Below are 18,218 nucleotides of genomic sequence, written 5' to 3'. Positions count from 1 at the left end.
CTTAATTATTTTATTTTATTTACCTATATGTTAGAGATATTATACCAGACAAACATATACATCTCTCTTTTTGCCTCGAAGGTATGCTATGTTTATACACGCAGCTCATTATCGTTATATATGTATATTGTTGCCGCCCCGAAATCACATGCAATAAAAATATAGTACACGCATTGACGCAATTTTCCACTCCGCAGTTATGAGAGTCACATGTACAGACAGACAGAGCAAGTGTATAAATATACAACATACATTCCTCTTTCCGAGAGCGGTAGGCAGAGACGTCTTCCAAATGCTAACTCTGCACACATCTTTCGCTTCATCCACATTCATTTTTTTAACGGTTTATGGTAGGTACTCTTGACCTGACCTTTCGCCAGTTCCCGCTTTGAACAAAGTACATTGTAACAATTCTATAAGTCAGATCTCCTTTTAAATGTTTGAAGGTTCATTATGCGTGGGAATATGGTCCATTTCAGAATAATTGTCTGAAAAAAGTCTGAAGAAATTACTCAAATATTATGCCAGAAAAACAATTCTCCAAAGTTTTTATTCAGAGCGATCCTGTGTTTAATTTCATTTCTACTATATGGTTACATACATACAATCACCCATAAATTCCTCACGGGGTAGACAAGTCGGTATTCTTGAAAAGTTTGAGTGGTCACGTTCAGCTATATGGCTTTATGTTGGAATTGAGATTCAAAAAGTGATAGGTTAAAGGAAGAATCCTAAGTTTATGTTTAATTTACTTTCGCATGTTTAATCTTGTGTTTAATTTACTTTCCATTGTTTTGTTAGGCTAGCTGTGCAATTTTATATACATACATACATATGGTTACGTCAATATTCCCTGTAGCGTAGACAGAGCCAACAGTCTTGATAAGACTGATAGGCCACGTTCAGCTGCTTGGCTAATGATAGAATTAAGATTCAAATAGTGACACATTGCTAGCCTATCGCCTAAAAAAGAATCCCAAGTTTGTAAGCCTATCCCTTAGTCGCTTTTAACGACATCCATGGGAAAGAGATGGAGTGGTCTTATTCTTTTTTTGTATTAGTGCCGGGAACCACACGGCAATTTTACAGAACATTGAAATAGCGCTTGTGAAATTGTGCGAAGATTTATATTTCTGAAACAGAAGCGGCAGCTGCAGCCTCTCGACACAGATGCGGATGCACAGAGCCACTAATGAAATCCGAGTGGAAACTACTTTACCCGAAAATTCGTTGAAAAAATATCGTTGTGTGCAATGAATGGTTACACAAACAACTTAAAAAAAATAGCTTCTCCATCTCTTTTCCATGGATGTCGTAAAAGGCGACTAAGGGACAGGCTTACAAACATGGAATTCCTTTTTAGGCGATGGGCTAGCAACCTGTCACTATTTGAATCTCAATTCTATCATTAAGCCAAATAGCTGAACGTGGCCATTCAGTCTTTTCAAGACTGTTGGCTCTGTCTACCCCGCAAGGGATATAGACGTGACCATATGTATGTATGTAAAAAAATAGGTTGTTCTCAACTAGACCTTAACATATTGATTTTTGTTTTTGGAACGCGATTACTCGGCCAATGTGGAAACGTTTTTAATGATTTTTTCAAAATGATGTCTTGACGTGAAAATCTTATGACGGTAAAAATCGAGGTAACTCTATTTTTTTTGTATACTTAGGTAAGTAATTTCCAAAGAAATTCAATCTATTTCATCGGGTATTATACCTGAGTCATTATTTTAAATGATAAGTTCCATATAAACCAAAGAGAAGTGATCTTGCAATGACGAAGGAAAGGAGGGATCATTTGATCAAGTGGGAATTTGAGGTACAAAAATCTACACACATAAACACACAATCATTTTATCCCTAAAGAAGTAGGCAGAGCCAATCCAAAAACAATTGCACAGAGACTAAAATCCACGTTCAGCTGTATGGCTTATACATAGAATTGAGATTCCATTCCATAGTGACAGGTTGCTAGCACATCCCCTAAAAGAAGAATTCCAAGTTTATAAGTCTATCTCTTAGTCGCCTTTTACGACATCTATGGGAATGAGATGGAGTTTTCCTATTCTGAAGTGCAGGGAACCACACGGCACGAAAATCTAAAAAGAAAGAAAAAGTAGGATGTACTCGTTATCAACAAAAACACATCAAAAACAAAGTCTAAAATATACACGGAGTTGAATTAATTTCAACTATAAAATTAATTAGATCGGATCTTTCCGATAAAAGTCGACCACCCGTACCAGATTACAATAAAACAATTAAAAAATGCATCGTTAAACAATGTTAAACAAAAAGGTAACATGATTTCTGATGTTAATAGTGTTGTCGGCTTATCTGTGAATAAATTAAGGCCGGGGTTCAAGGGGTGAAGATATAAATCAATGTGATAAATGATGCTGACCCGGCGAGCACAACACTAATCTGACGATGGCTTTTGTGTAACGAATATAGAGAACAATAAAAGGTATTTTATGGAAACCTAGACTTAAACCAGAGGCTCCTGTGGGGTTCCTAGAATTGCAAATAGTAGGTGACATTAAGATGATTTTCTGAAATTCCCACGGGAACGGAGTTGCGTGTGAATCTTACTGACTTCCATACACGGCCTTTGTGGCGCAGCGGTACGCTTGTCTGCGACACCGGAGGTCCCGGGTTCGAATCCCGGCCAGTGCATGATGAGAAAAGAACTTTTTCAGATTGACCTGGGTCTTGGATGTTTATCTATATAAGTATTTATTATAAAATATAGTATCGTTGAGATAGTATCTCGTAACACAAGTCTCGAACTTACTTCGAGGCTAACTCAATCTGTGTAATTTGTCCCGTATATATTTATTTATTTGTGAGTATTCCCAGTTGCACCATCCACTATAGTGCTTCGGGGCCTGGGGTCAGCTTTCCTACATTTGTCTTTCCACTTTCGGTTTTCGGCATCTTCAGTATACAGACCATTAGCACGCATATCATCTTTTCTGAGAAGCTACGGTCGTAACTATCTTAGTAATATTGTAAAAAGTCATTGAATTAAGAGTAATTACTACAAGACATTCCTTTTAGACATGTTAATGAGTGTGAGAGCTTTCTATTTGTTTGTTACATAAATACCGAGGAAACAATGACAGAAATTTTGATAGCGCGTTGGTACGAATTTGGACAGATTTTTAAGTATTTATTTCTAGATTGTTTCCTGAAATTTCAAATGAAAACTGCTCTGTTTTGAATGTAATTTATATTTTTGAAAAGAATTTGTGATGTAGAAGTACTAAATTTAGTTTAACACTTTTTTTACCGATATTACCAGTATTTGATAGTTTAGGGTTTTCAGGGTATAGATTAAGCTGACTTGACTTCAGCTTCAACATATTTTTGAACCATCATGTTGAAATTTTAATATAATTTACAAAAAATTGATTTCACACGCATCTAGCTTTCCATGGTCAATTGAAAAACCTGTGTTATTTACAATTCTTTTTGCGGGTACAGTTCTGCACTCTCGATATTTGTGAAGGCCTCGCCGAAAGTCCCAAAGCTCACGTAAAGTTTCTATCTCTGAACTATTCCCGAGTGGAACTTTATAGATGGCATAAAATTATTTGCATATTTATGAACTGGTTTCTGCGGTTTTCAGGCTGGAAAGGGTTTAAAGCTCGGGTTTGCTAAAAAAGTACTTACTCGACAATTTTTGTATAGTTTTGGGAAACTCTCAACATTGCATGTTCCCAGTTGGAGCCTCTCCAGCTATGCCGCAGAGCTCTGAGTCTGCCCTGGGAAAGCTGTACTGAATTTGATGAAATTTATTAGACATTTGTTATTTTACCCGAGGCCAAATATAGGTTACTTATTTCATAAAATTACCACAAGAGCGACACCAAAGACAAAAACTAGTATAAAATACATACATATGATCATGTGTACATCCCTAGCGGGGTAGGCAGAACCAGTCTTGAAAAGACTGATAGGCCACGCTCAGCTGTTTGGCTTAGTGATAGAATTGAGATTCAAATAGTGACAGGTTGCTAGCCCATCGCCTACAGGTGGAATCCCAAGTTTATAAGCCTATCCCTTAGTCGCCTTTTACGACATCCGTGGGAAAGAGATGGAGTGGTCCTATTATTTTTTGTAATGGTGCCGGGAACCACACGGCACGGCAAAATATCCCTTGTTAACTCAGCTGGAAACTACATGGCTTTGGCCAACATAATTATAGGTCAGTAGTACAGTACTAGGAAGGTATCATTGCATTTGCTCATAGGTTACTGTTATAATATTCATAACGTTTTAAATTTAACTTGTTACCGACATTCGGTCGTATTTGCTTCCGGCGCGTGCGCATGTCACGTCTACCATCAGGTTATAATTATGTAGGGTCTCATTTAAATATTTATTACTCCTCTATTTGTTTTGTAAAGTATGAAAATGAACTCGTATATAGAAAGGTGTGCTTAGTTATTTATTTTACTTTAATATACGGATGGTTTTTTTAACGATACATGTGTGCATAATATATCATCGTGGAATATATCTCTGAGATTTTGCATACATATATCGTAGTATAATTACATAAGCATCAGTAAAAGGCCATTTTTCGAGATTGTCCGGGCACTTTACCAATCTATTAATCTTTATTAAAATCTTTTTTTTTAGAATTACAAAACGAAAGAACTTACCCTTTTCCTGATTGGCTGAAACAATGTGGTCCTATAAGGTCTGTTATTAGCCAAATATTATTTTTATGTAGGTATTTGTTTATTACTTAACTTTGGATAATAGATGGAATAATGTGCCACTTCTGTACCCTGTAATGAAAAGGTGGTCAACCGGATACGGGGCCATTTTGTTAAACGCCCGTTTTGATGCGCGTGAGAGTGTTGTTATTGTATAAAAAGCCGTTGTCGGCGCAGGTGGGAATAGAAGAGTTAATGGTACATTATTGGTGAAAAGGTATTTATGGAAAGAAGGTAATTCACAGAGAACTGGTAAATACCTTTTGTTTCGGATAATATTATTTAATATTTGTTTTTCTATTCCTTAGTGAAGTATTTTATAAATTTATTATTATTATGAAGGAAACTAAGTAATATTTAAGTTTTCTTTAAAACTTATATTCTGAAAAATAAGTTCGATCTTTTACAATTGCATTTATGAATCATACCTATTGACAATCTTTCGCAAAATTTTGAAGCGAGCGGTGCCTCAGGCAAGTAAATGTTACAAATGTTTTATAACTAAACAGATAGGAATTTGTGCATTTCATGCTTTGGAAGAGATGCAAATATTTAATTTATGAATGTCGAAAAGAGACAAAATATTTTTTCCAAAGTCAGTATTTATTGAATAATTCAATAGATGCCAGGTGCGCCCCTGTCAGTCATGCGGGTGTTTATCGATATTATTATATTTATCGATACGTAATTAATTTAGCTACGGTCGCCTCCCTCGTCAAGTTGGAATAGCTGCGTTTGGCATCTGCAATAGTCCGTTTCACTTCTTTATGAAAGGTCTCGTTTAAAGAGTAAAATATTATTTTTGTGGCGCTTTAGGTATAAAAAGGCGGAAAGCAAGCGATGATAATTTTCATTATATTATTATTTTGATTAGTATTTTACTACTTATTAAAACTAGTAACTCAAATTTGTCTATGTGAAATGAACCTATTCATGTCTACACGAAATTGTAAGAATCGACTAATAAATAAGAATCAGTTCATCTGGATTCAAATACTCGACCTCAGCTTTTGTTTTTAGCTCAATGTTTTCACAGCATGTTGATTAGTTGGTATTAACATGATCTCTTCCTTACCAGAGTTAAACCCAACAGGAATAGAGTGACAGAGTTAGATAAACTAAGTAAGAATAAAAAATACGCCCCCACTTCTGCACTTAGTTAAAATAAATGAAACTCCTTCAAGCGGACTTCGGAAAAGCTTTGTAAGAGTGAAAAATGTTTCAACTGACGTGCTATTACTATAAGCTAGAGCAAACCATTGAGTTTATATCTGGTGACTAAAAATTACACAGAGCAACGCCTTATGCGAATTTGTAACTATCACAATTTTTAAGTATTAAAATAAATGTTTTTAATCAAAACCTCAGAGGAATTTTTCTAAGCAAAAAACGAAGTTTCTGAGATTTTCCATCATGAATATGAAGATAGACTTGAATTGAATCTTCACAGTCTGAAATAAAAACGGTGCTGATGAAATCAACGTCATTAGCCAGGCTAGCATGGCACGTACGACGACGTTTTTGTCGTGCGATAAACTGTTGCTGTCTCGCTTTTTATTATGACGTGAAACGGGACAGCGATAGTTTATCGCGCGATTAAAATGTCGACGCGCGTGCTAGCTGGCTCGCAGGCTTGTCCTAATAATTTTACACAATAATATAAAGAGGTAGTTATTTTTCAAACGGTTGCATGTGACTTCACACGATCGTAATCTCACCGACAGGAGATTAGGGGCTTAGTGTACGAGCTTAGTTCATTAATCACTAACACTATATGTTCGGGCAAGTCACTTCCTAACGCGGCAAAAGAGAGACGTTATTGTAATATTTTATGTAGTTGTTAGTCGAGGATTTATTGTATAAGATGAAGCGTTTTACTGAATCTGTAAACGTCAAACGTCACTAGAGCTTAAATTATGAAATGAAAAGGTTACGGAGGTCAGAGTAGCTTCGTGTAAAAACCTGACTGATTATGGTTATAGGTGCATCTGTGTGTGCATTTGCATGCATTTTTTTGCGTGTTAAAACATGTTAATCGTGAAAAGCCTAGCATGTCTTCTGCAATTTTATAATTCAACATTAGAATTTAGACAACTGCTATAGGTATACTTTTTCAAAATATCCATTTCTAATCCATCCATCAAAATGTTTTCAAAGCTGTATGTTTTAAAGTTTATTTTATAGTAAAAGTTATCCGCTACAACTTATGCAATAAAGTCACAACTCACTTCAAGTGGAACAACGTGGAAATTAACTGATGCTATCAATGTAACACATAATTCGAGTGCAGTTCAGACACACATACATATGTTATGATTATAGTGATTGGTACCGTTTGTTTGCCTATCGCATTTTAAGGGAATTGAAACTATGACTTGAAAATTATTTATTAAATAGTAAGTATGTTAAATTTGTCTTTTTACATAAGTTACTGAATCATCGGTCTATGCATCGCCGAAATTTGTCTGTAAGTTTTTTAATTTTTATATTTTCTTTGTGTTGAGACAGTTATCAAACAATTTTCAAAATTATTTATAATGTAATTACTAAAAAAGAAGTAAGTAATAAATAAAAACTGATTTTATTTTAAAAACATCTATTTGGAAACTTGCGTCTGTAGAACTCATGTCTGAACTAGGTATCCTAGGGAAACTGTCATAAAGGACATCAATTATTATAAAGCAAAAAGTATGGACTATGGAACTAAATGTGGAACTTATTTATAACAGGATGGTCCTTTCCATTCTACCGGTAACCACCGGACGCTAAGATGATTGCGGAGTTTTGACATGAGAGACAAATTTGACTGAAAATTTTTTTTATTTGAGTTGACAGTGTCTTTTAAACAATAACTCGATGTAGTAAAAAGAGACGAGAGAAGTACGAGTATAAACAGAGTATTACGTGTGTGGGGTGAGCGTTTTGTGCTCTGTGGAGGAGGTTAACGACAATCGTTACGAGGTGAACGATGGAAATGTTAGAATATTCACATTTTTAGTCGAAGCCATTTGTGCTTAACACTGTATTCGTGACTTCACTTAATTAAATGACTTGTACGCTGCCTGCCTCTTTATGGATTTGTTCAATTAACTTTTAATTTATTATCTTACATTTTCATTAGAGTAATTCCTTATTTCCGTATTTCCTTTTTTTTTTGATAAAATATTATGATGCTTATTAGGCTTATAAACTTGGGATTCTTTTTTAGGCCATAGGCTAGCAACGTAAGCCAAATAGCTGAACGTGGCCATTCAGTCTTTTCAAGACAGTTGGCTCTGTCTAGCCCACAAGAGATATAGACGTAACCATATGTATGTATGTATGGGTTCGTTGTAATTTTTTATAAACTACTACAAACGTAGGAAGCTTAATTTTAACATGTATGGCCCAAAGGGATTAGGAGCGGAGTATTAAGGGACTGGGGAATGGCAAATTGTCTTTTAGTGTTTTTCGAAGGCACACTAGAATAAAAATTATCGTTACTCCATTGCGCGGAATGAATGAACAAAAAGTTTTGTGCGTTCAAATTGACTTGCTCGCTTGACCGATCAAAATTTTGCCGTCATCGCCAATTTTTTTTATAAGTACGCACATTTTGTTTTCCTTAATCCTGTATAATATTTTATTTTAAATAATATTTTATTCAGGATTCAAGAAAATAGTTGTCCTGAATAAGTATAAAAAATACAGTGTCTAGTTTGTCTCGTAAATCTCGAATATAATTTGGCTATGATCTGAATCTTTGTAATTTGTCCGTATACTTACCTCTTTTGTTTATTAATATATTTATTTACATCGATAACATTGCCTTCTGTTGTTCCAGGTGTAGTGGCGTGAACCACTGCAACTTTGTCCTCACGGAGGACTACCCACCAGCTGTCAGGTGGCCGCCAGGAGTTGTGTACATAAAATACGCTTGTTTTGACGGTAGGGGAATTTTGAGAAGATTTTGGAATTTTGAATCTGTGTAAAGTTTCCTTAATTGATGGCCTCTGTGGCGCAGCGGCAGTACGCTTGTCTGTGAGACCGGAGGTCCCGGGTTCAAATCCCGGCCAGGGCATGATGAGAAAAGAACTTTTTCTGATTGGCCTGTGTCTTGGATGTTTATCTATATAAGTATTTATTATAAAATATAGTATCGTTGAGTTAGTATCTCGTAACACAAGTCTCGAACTTACCTACTTCGAGGCTAACTCAATCAGTGTAATTTGTCCCGTATATGTTTATTTATTTATTTAATAGTGTAATTTGAGAGTTAAATTTTTTTAACATTAACATCGATTGGCATAGCATTTTCTATTTTAAAATTCTAATTTTAAATGTTAAAGTAAGTTTGTTTGTTTGTTACTTCTTCACGCGTACTGAACCAATTTTTTTTAAACTTCGCGTATTTAAGAGTTTGGAGGGTATCTATACGTACATAGGGTACCTATTATCCCGGTTAAAACTATAGTTATCATGGGATTTGCGAAAATACTGTATTCTTTAGAAGGTGGCGTTAAATTTGTGCAGACGAAGCTGCGGGAAAAGCAAGTAAAAAAAATTAAAAGTAAGGAAAGTATCTTCTATCACCACATCACAGCATTCTCTTATCACACAATGTTCTTTATTTCAGTGGCACAGTTATTAATATTCTCCCCATTTGGGGTAAACCTAAAATGGGTTATATAAGCACGTGGCGCGTGAAATCAATTCGCTAACCTATAGTGCATAGTGCACATGCACACTCGGTGACGTCACGGTTTTACCATATGGTCATGGTTCGAGGTTCAGTTCTTGCCTTAGATATTCGATGTCTTTGATAAGTAATAAGTCTTATAACCTACGAATTTTTTATTTGTTTTAGTAAATTTAGTTGAGTGACAACATTAAAATGCAATTTTAGCTCTTAGGATCAGAAAATAATTGTTGCAATATACTTTTTTTTATTTAATAACTTCTACGTTTCCATTATAATTACGATTGTACGCAGTAAACACTCATTGATTGATTGGAAAACAAAAATACATTAATTTTGTTACCTCTCTGTGTTGGCTTATAACATTAATGAAATTTTATCTTAAATATGTTAACTAACATTCCTAGATCAAAAGCTAGACCACCAGGCAGTCATGCTTCTTCATCGATCAATCGTCACGTCGCTGTTTCAGACAGCTAATCGTTACACCGAATGCACCATAGAACATAAATTCTTCGAAATGTTTCCATACTCCATTAACGACACCCCGATTTTAGACATTTTGGGGTAAACGCGACTGTTACAATCACCAACGTATCTTGATCTATCTCCCGTTCGGCGTGTGTAGGAACGAATTGAAGTTTAAGTGGATTTATGGCGTGTATTACAGGTCTATCTTAATTGGTGTGAGATAACAATAGGTATTTGGGCACGTGGGAATCCAAAAGGGACTATAAACCACTGCTTGATACATTTATAGTGTAGTTTCGAAGTCATTGTGATAGCTAATTGTGAATGGTTATTGAGAATTCTACTTTAAAACAATTGCCATAAGATTCTAGTCTGTAGGTCTTTTTAAATGCGTTCTTCTTTTCTCACGTAATTTTGCACAATCTATGTTTGCATAGTTGTTCAGTGGAAATTTGGGAGCTTTAACCGAAGCCATTAACGAAGTATCACTTTAACGGGTAAGTGTTCCTAATGCCCCTTCCATATGTCAAATTGGGGAATGTTTGTGGGACGGTAGGAGTTTAATACTCGGTCGGGTAGACTAAGGACAGAGTTAAGGAACTAACGTAATTTAGCTACGATCTCGCATAAAGGAGTCATAAAGGACATGCTTGAAACATGAACATTGGGATTTTTAGAATATTTGTTACTGTAATTGAAATTTATACAAAACTACCTACTTTTCATATACATGCCAAGCACGTTCCTGGAATTATTTCCTGTTAGTACGAGTAGTCTGCGAAACATCAAATGAAATTTATAAAAAATGCAATTAAAAAGTGCGTTATAGATGACATACCATGAAAAGAGTATTAAATGTGAATGAAGCGAAAGTAGTATGCAGAGATCGTGGAAAGATGTAGTCTCTGCATACCCCGGGACAGAGGAGTTTAATGTATCTATGTCTGTGTGTATAGATACTTATCTCAATAATATTTTACTCAGTCAGGTTTTTGCTTAAAATTGAGGGCATCAGGTCACATAGAACATTAATTTAAATAAATTTTGTCAGCGGGATTTGTCAATGTTGGTGTCTAATCCAATTTAGCCGCATGCCACTGATAAAAAATTGTAAGTTAATAAACGTATATACTACGTTATGGTTTGTTAATTTTTTTGTTAATGGGGTATGATGATACATAAAACTTTCTACATGGATATTGGTGTACCAAAAAAAAAAAAAAATTTCACAGAATTAAAAAATGTGATGTTTAAGTTTACAAACTAATAACATTTCACTGATAAATTTAATTAAAACTTTAAAAAGTATTATATTTCGGGAGCCAGAAACGTATTAAAAATATTGGAAATCGATATTTTTACATATACTTCAAATTGTAAGAGCATTTGTGGAGCTATACCATTAAGAGATTGGAGTCTTGCCAAATCGCCATTGTAGGTAATAACCGAACGATTATGGCTCTCGAGGTAGGTTGATACGTGAAGAATAACATGATTCCTTTTAAATTTCAACAGAATTGTAGATGAAATTCACAAAATTTCTTAATAGGAGAAATATTCTATGTGAGGAAAATTTTAATTAAATGAAAAAAAATTGTAATGAGTGACCATGGCCAAATAGTCAATAAAAATCTGTGAGTTGTAAAAATACAATTATTGGGCACAGAATAAAGAGACCTAAGGGATTATACGTGGTATTTATATCAAAATAAACCACACATATTTATTAGAATTCACAAAGAGGTGTCCGACCATCAGCGGAAATTAAGAATTCAAATACATTTTGTTGGAAAATTCGCTAAAGCTAATAATTGTGGTGCAAGCCTCTATGATAAAATGACTAGAGGGTAGTTTATGAAGCTTAGCCTCTGCATAAAATCACAACTCAGGGAACGACTAAGGGATCGTGACACAATGAACCTATTGATCACTGACGCTATAGAAAAACATGATTGACCCATTTTTATGGCGAATATTGGATAGTGGCCGTTATTATCCCGTTTTTCCACTATATCACTGTTAATGTTATGGGATTTCCTGATTTTGTTGGGAATTAAGATTTATGGCGTTTATCGTATAATGACTGTATTATTTGGAAAATGTCATTACGGCGTGGTTTCCGCTAGAATGGAAAGAGCGAAAAATATTTGCAATAATATAAACATTTCATTTAATGTGAAAAATAAAATGATCACGACTGTATTAAAATAAAACGTATTCACTAATAAATCTGAATCATTTTCATAGGTATAGTGAATTAATCATCGGTACGATTCAAAAATTAAAATATCCTACCGCGAGTTATGACTCTGATACTAAAACTAAGAAATAAACATAAATTTGATTACTAACCTATAAACATCACGAGGAAATCTGCACCTTCAGACATCTGGACGCGTAGATAACCATGATCAAACATATTTTAGGTTTCCCTGTAAAGGTTGTGGGGGTCAGATAGAAGTAGTTTAGTTTTTAAGATAGTGTAAAAAGACTTAATCGAGGATCGCGGTCAAAGACGGTTAGGTGGACCCCGGGCGCTTGTGAGAGTGACGATCAAGTGCATAGAAGAATTCATTCTCGAAGAAGATTAACTGATCTCAGAAAATCACTTACCACACGTTGGCAAAAAGTTAGTTTTGAAGTCAATAGCTGACAATTAAGCCGTGAATATGCAATCTGAAACTTTGCCAAATTTAAGCCGGATTAGTCTTGTGGTTTCAGCAGTTTATTGAATTTCAATAGTACAGTTAGATGTGAGTTTGTTTCATTTTATGTAAATACAGTTTGGATAACGGATGTTTAACGAAGCGTTGATTTAAATTTGGCTTTATTGTGAACATTTGTTTTTACGCATTTGTATTTAAAGCTTATTTTATTAACGACCTCGCTACAACAATATTGAGCAACAAATTGCTCAAAATCAACATACTGCATTCTATTTTGAAATTTAATTCAACAAATTTGAATTGACCATAAAAAAACTGACCTAAAAATAAGGTAGATACGTCATGAAGTTGATTGATATAAAATTGCATCAAAGTGCACACGTGCGGGGTGCATTCTACCGAATCTTGATTGGCAGTACAATAGGGAACCACCCCAGGGATTGCAGTTTTTTTGTCGACTTACCCACAGTTTTTTTGGGTAATGTCAGTATGCATCCGTGCGATAACTCTGGTAGTGTTTAGTAAAGTCATCGATATATTTTTTTATTGATGAATCGCATTTCTGTCAATAGATACACGTGCAAGGGTTAATGTATGAAATCTTTTGGTTTATTGTAGCATGCTTTACTAGTGCGTCGACAAACACCACTTTGAGTTTTACGTTGTCGATGATTTTGCCTCGAGATTTGAATTAGTACTTCATTTTAATTATAGGTTTTGTTTGTCGATGATTTTGCCTCGAAATGAACGCTTCATTATAATTATAAGTTTTGTTTTTTTTATATCACATATAAACCTACAAGATTTAGATTCAAACTAAAGAAAATACAAAAGCATTAATTTTATTTGGAAAAAACTAGCGAAATATGTTGTATGACTTGTATGATGAATATTTGACGCACTGGTGGCACGCACTTTTGATTTATAGCCAAGCTAATTCGTAATTCATACAAACATATAAATAAGTATTATATTTTTAAGTTTACTGTTATTTTAATGAAATATTTGTAGCCCCCAATATTGGTAATGTTCCATTTCACGGTCGGCGTCACTTGGCGACCACAACGCCTCATAATTTATTTGGCTATTGTTAATAATAGTGGGATACTAAATTACACTACCGAAATATACATTGTAGGGTTTCAATATCGATTAAAATTTGGAGGAAAAAACACATTTATTACGTTATTACCTTTTTTTTTGTATAGGACAAATTATGGAAATGGGAGTCAGATTCAAAGGTGGTGACAGATTGCAAGCCAATTAGGTATTTAAAAGAAAATTTCTTCAACAAAATTTTGATTAGTAAATAAAAAGAAGTGCGTCAAATTTTAAACGATCTATTTATTTTAACAAAATAATTGCCATTTTGTCAAAATATCACAATAAGGTTCCTAACTTGACTGATTTTATATTATACTCGTACTTGAGAATTGCTGAGATTTAAAGATTATGAATTGTATTGTTTTGAAATTTCATATGAACTAAGTATCATATTTTGTATCATTAAACAGATTTCAAATCGTATTAGTATTCAGGGAATGACGTTCGCAATCTAAACGGGAATCTATGAACCTATCAGATTTAGTGGCTTAAGTATCGGAAAATGGTCAATTTGATATTTATCTGTCTGGTACGAGCGAGTCAAATTACTTTTGTTCGTGGGACAGTTGGTAATACCATTGTAGATTAATATCTTCTGTATCGAAGTTTATTATTTAGGTCTTTCTAAATGCACGCCTAGTCATATAATACCTATTATGAAAAAAAAAACCTCAAATTTTAAAAAGACAATCCTGTTACTATTCCTGTTATAAAGTTTCGTTATAGCATTATTTGTCAGTAAACCTGTACATACATACATACATACGGATGGTCTCAACTATATCCCTTGTGGGGTAGAGAGAGCCAAAAGTCTTGAAAAGACTGAAAAACCACGTTCAGATGTATGGCTTTATGATGGAATTGTGATTCAAATATTGACAGGTAGCATAGCATTCAGCTAGCCCATCCCCTACAAGAGGAATATTAAGTTTATAAGCCAATCCCTTCGTCAACTTAAACGATATTTATGGGAAATATATGGAGTGATTCTATTCTAAAGTGCCGGAAACCACACGGCACAAATCTGTAGATAGAGAAAAGTGTGTTAAAAAAATTGTGCACATTTCATCATACAGCTTCATAAAAACAAACCAAATGTTATTTTTCTGTGATGTTTTCAAAGGATTCATATGCCTTTGGTTATATGGAATAGAGTCTTTACCTTTTTCGAGGGTTATCACAAGTGGCGACTAAAGGAACGGACAATTTCACCATAAATCATGAATATCTTGTAAGCATAGACAAATCCCACCAGGCTTAGATTAGTAAATCTCATATTGAACCACAGGTATCTCTGAGAAAAATTGTGGTATCATGGGTAATACATACATAAATGACACCTCTTTCCCGGAGGGGTAGGCAGAGACTACATCTTTCCACTTGCCACGATCCCTGCATACTTCTTTCGCTTCGTCCACATCCATGACTCTCTTCAGACAACGACGGACAATATCGAGTTCAATATACAATTTATAAGACTTCCGATATTGACAAAATACGAAAGGGGAATTCGAACGAGATATTTATTTTGTATTTTTGACTGGGGTGGTAATGTTTATAAAAGAGATTATTTTTTTAATGGTGTGGAACAGTTAAAGAAATAATCGCTTATTCATTATAATCCTATGAGAAAGCTAACAGATGATGCATCAAAATTGTTCTTTCGGGTTTGCAATAAGTTTTGTCGAGAACTACAGACAGTGTCAAGTACTTTCGAATTTATTAACATGATTTCTTGAGAACTGTTGTAGGTAATAAAACAGCCAAAGAGTTGTGAAAGAGACATATCCATAGTCTCTGCCTACCCCAATGGGTGACAGGCGTGATGGTTTGTATGTATTTATGTATGTAATATAACGTAATTCTCTCCTTGCTTAGAGAATTGCTATTATTTGTTGGATTTCTCGAAAGTAACTTTTATTCCCTTACTATGTATACGTGTTACTTGTTTACGTAGAATTCAGGAAAATTCTTCCTTAGTAGCCGACATTTGCAAAGAAATAATCATGTCAAACTCATTTTTAATTCTAACTAAAGAGTTTTATGTAAGTAGTTAGGTATATAAATTATCTACTCTACTAATAATAACAACATAGGTCATGCCTTTTTCTCGGAGGAGTAGGCAGTGGAGTTCTTTCGCTTCATCCATATTCATAACTCCCTTCATACTAGCTGGTAAGAACTTTCTACAGGACGTCTTCAATATGACCTAATACTTATTCCTTCTTAAATGGGAAAATCGCACAGATTTGTCCTGTAAGAATTACAAGCAAATATAATAAGCTTTTGATAGCTTTCATATCGTGGTTTCTGTCCTTAGAAGAACCACCATTAAGTTTACACGTCTAAATATAGCCGGTTACATGAAGCATGTAACTCATATGTTTGCCGACTCCAAGATATTGGTTTGGCTAAGTCAAGGCGAGACGGTTGGTTCAAGGGCGTCGCTAGGCGGGCGTAGAAAGGGCGACGGCTAGGGCTGTCACGTATAAGAAATATGTTCTCGGACAAGTATTGAAAAAATATGAGCACTAATGAATCATTAGAACGGAGAAATTCATACATATATAAAACATACATACATACAATCACGTCCATATTCCTTGCGGGGTAAACAGAGCCAATAGTCTTAAAAATACTGATAGGCCAAGTTCAGCTGTTTGGCTTAATGATAGAATCGAGATTTAAATAGTAACAGGTTGCTAGTCTGTCGCCTAAAAGAAGAATCCCAAGTTCATAAGCCTATCCCTTAGTCGCCTTTTACGACATCCATGGGAAAGAGATTGAGTGGTCCTATTCTTTCTTTTCTAATGGTGCCGGGAACCACGCGGCACATATATAAAATTCCGCCTCTTTCCCAGGGAGGGTTGGAGACTAGATTTTTCCACTTGCCACGATCCCTGCATACTTCTTTCGCTTCATTCACATTCGTAACTCTCTTCATGTAAGCTTGTTGGTTTAGGGTAAGTACTCCTTTCGCTAAGACGTACTCAATTTGATCAAGGAACGTTCGTCTAGGCCTTCCCACGCCACGGTTTTCAGCGTTCGTGAACGTGAAAATAGATGTAGAAAACCAAGATTAAAGTGAGGAAAGTCATGCTGTAAAGCTAATATTGTGAATAATAAGTACATCAACCCTACATAAGATTGATATTCCTGAGAATCTTTGATTTCAAAAGCTCTCGAAGATAAGACGCCAATCGAGACGATATGAATCATTATATTAGCGATATCTTCGCTCCATTTCAATCTTAAGATTTTATACGAAAACATTTGGAGTTTCATAAAACTGAATATTGAATTATCTTGATAGAATGATGGATATCTGAAAAGTGTTCGGAAAAATTTTACTCGTATTTTTGAGACATAAGTTTCCAAAGTTTAGAAATACTCTAGATAGCCAATAAATCTTTCACGTGATGTAAGTCCTGGTCCTCCAATTTCTAGAGAGGAGCCAAGGTGCGCCTTTTGACCATGCTCGTAAATTTGTTAAGATCTTTATATGAGGTTTTCAGACGAAGCGACTCTCGGCCGACCTCTGTAACTTTTGCAAGATAACCTGATGCATATAGGAACATGGGTTGGACATCCTCCGAACGTTCGTTCGGGTTTCCTCACGATGTTTTCCCTCACCGTATCAGCATTGGTAAAAGGAAATGTATAAACAAAAATATAATTAACTTTTTAACACGAGACATGGAGAATTAAAAAAAAATAGCTATCTTTTTCATAACGACCACCAAAGCTCTACTCTATGACATCAAATGAGATGAATAGATGAGAATGGTCCATAACACCTAATTGTAATGTAACTTTTATGACCAACCCGCTGTTTATGACTTAACCCGTGAGGAACTTAATTGAAGGTTTATTATTTATTTGTGTTCATTGCCACGCTCAGCAGTTACAATTTTAATTTCTTACGGCGTTGTCTCAACGCGTATCGTGTGAATAGGTTATTAAAGTTTAATTCTGCTTGTAGGTACTTAAGTATTGGATAAAGTTTACACAATCAGATGCCTGAATTGCAGGTTTTCCTTCACAGTAACAGCTTGTTTGAACTGAAAAGTATTTGGAATCCGTCGTTTTGTTAATAAAGGAATAAACAACACAAACAGTCAAATTGTATCTTTTTTCTATCCTTTTTTCGCGGCCTTTTCTTATTTTCGGAACAGTTGGCTTTGTCTACCCCACAATATAGACGTGATTATATGTATGTATGGCCGAAAGTATCAGTTAAAAGCTTCTCACACTTCCTTTGTTTTTAACTTTCTATATCAAATACTTATCTGCGTATTGAAAACTTACGTTGTAATTTATTGCAACACTTTAATAACAACAATATAGCGCTTACAAATACTATAATATAATGTGAAATAGACATCAAAGTCGTATCAAGCTATTTTCGGTAACATTTACGACTTCATAATGGGATGTAGGAGTAGTTTTATAGCTACGACTGTTTTTATTTACACATTACACACAATTCATACGTGATCCCGCATTACTTTACTAAAATATTTGATTGTTTTTGGCTCTTTCTCACATAAAGTGCATTCCAGGTTT

The 18,218-nt window shown here is 34.8% G+C and overlaps 1 protein-coding gene across 2 annotated transcripts in view; it reads left to right on the top strand.

Annotated features, from left to right (window-relative positions):
• LOC106143208 (uncharacterized) overlaps positions 1-18,218 on the top strand; it is an 81,454-nt gene that overhangs the window by 33,198 nt on the left and 30,038 nt on the right. For both annotated transcript variants that reach the window (XM_060945913.1, XM_013345234.2), the window contains exon 3: positions 8,557-8,660. In XM_060945913.1, the coding sequence (XP_060801896.1) occupies positions 8,557-8,660 (104 nt within the window). The remainder of the gene's footprint in view (positions 1-8,556; positions 8,661-18,218) is intronic.

The sequence above is a fragment of the Amyelois transitella genome, chromosome 2, assembly GCF_032362555.1.
Source record: "Amyelois transitella isolate CPQ chromosome 2, ilAmyTran1.1, whole genome shotgun sequence".
NCBI classification, from domain to species: Eukaryota; Metazoa; Arthropoda; class Insecta; order Lepidoptera; family Pyralidae; genus Amyelois; species Amyelois transitella.
This window is presented reverse-complemented; position numbering and strand designations above follow the sequence as displayed.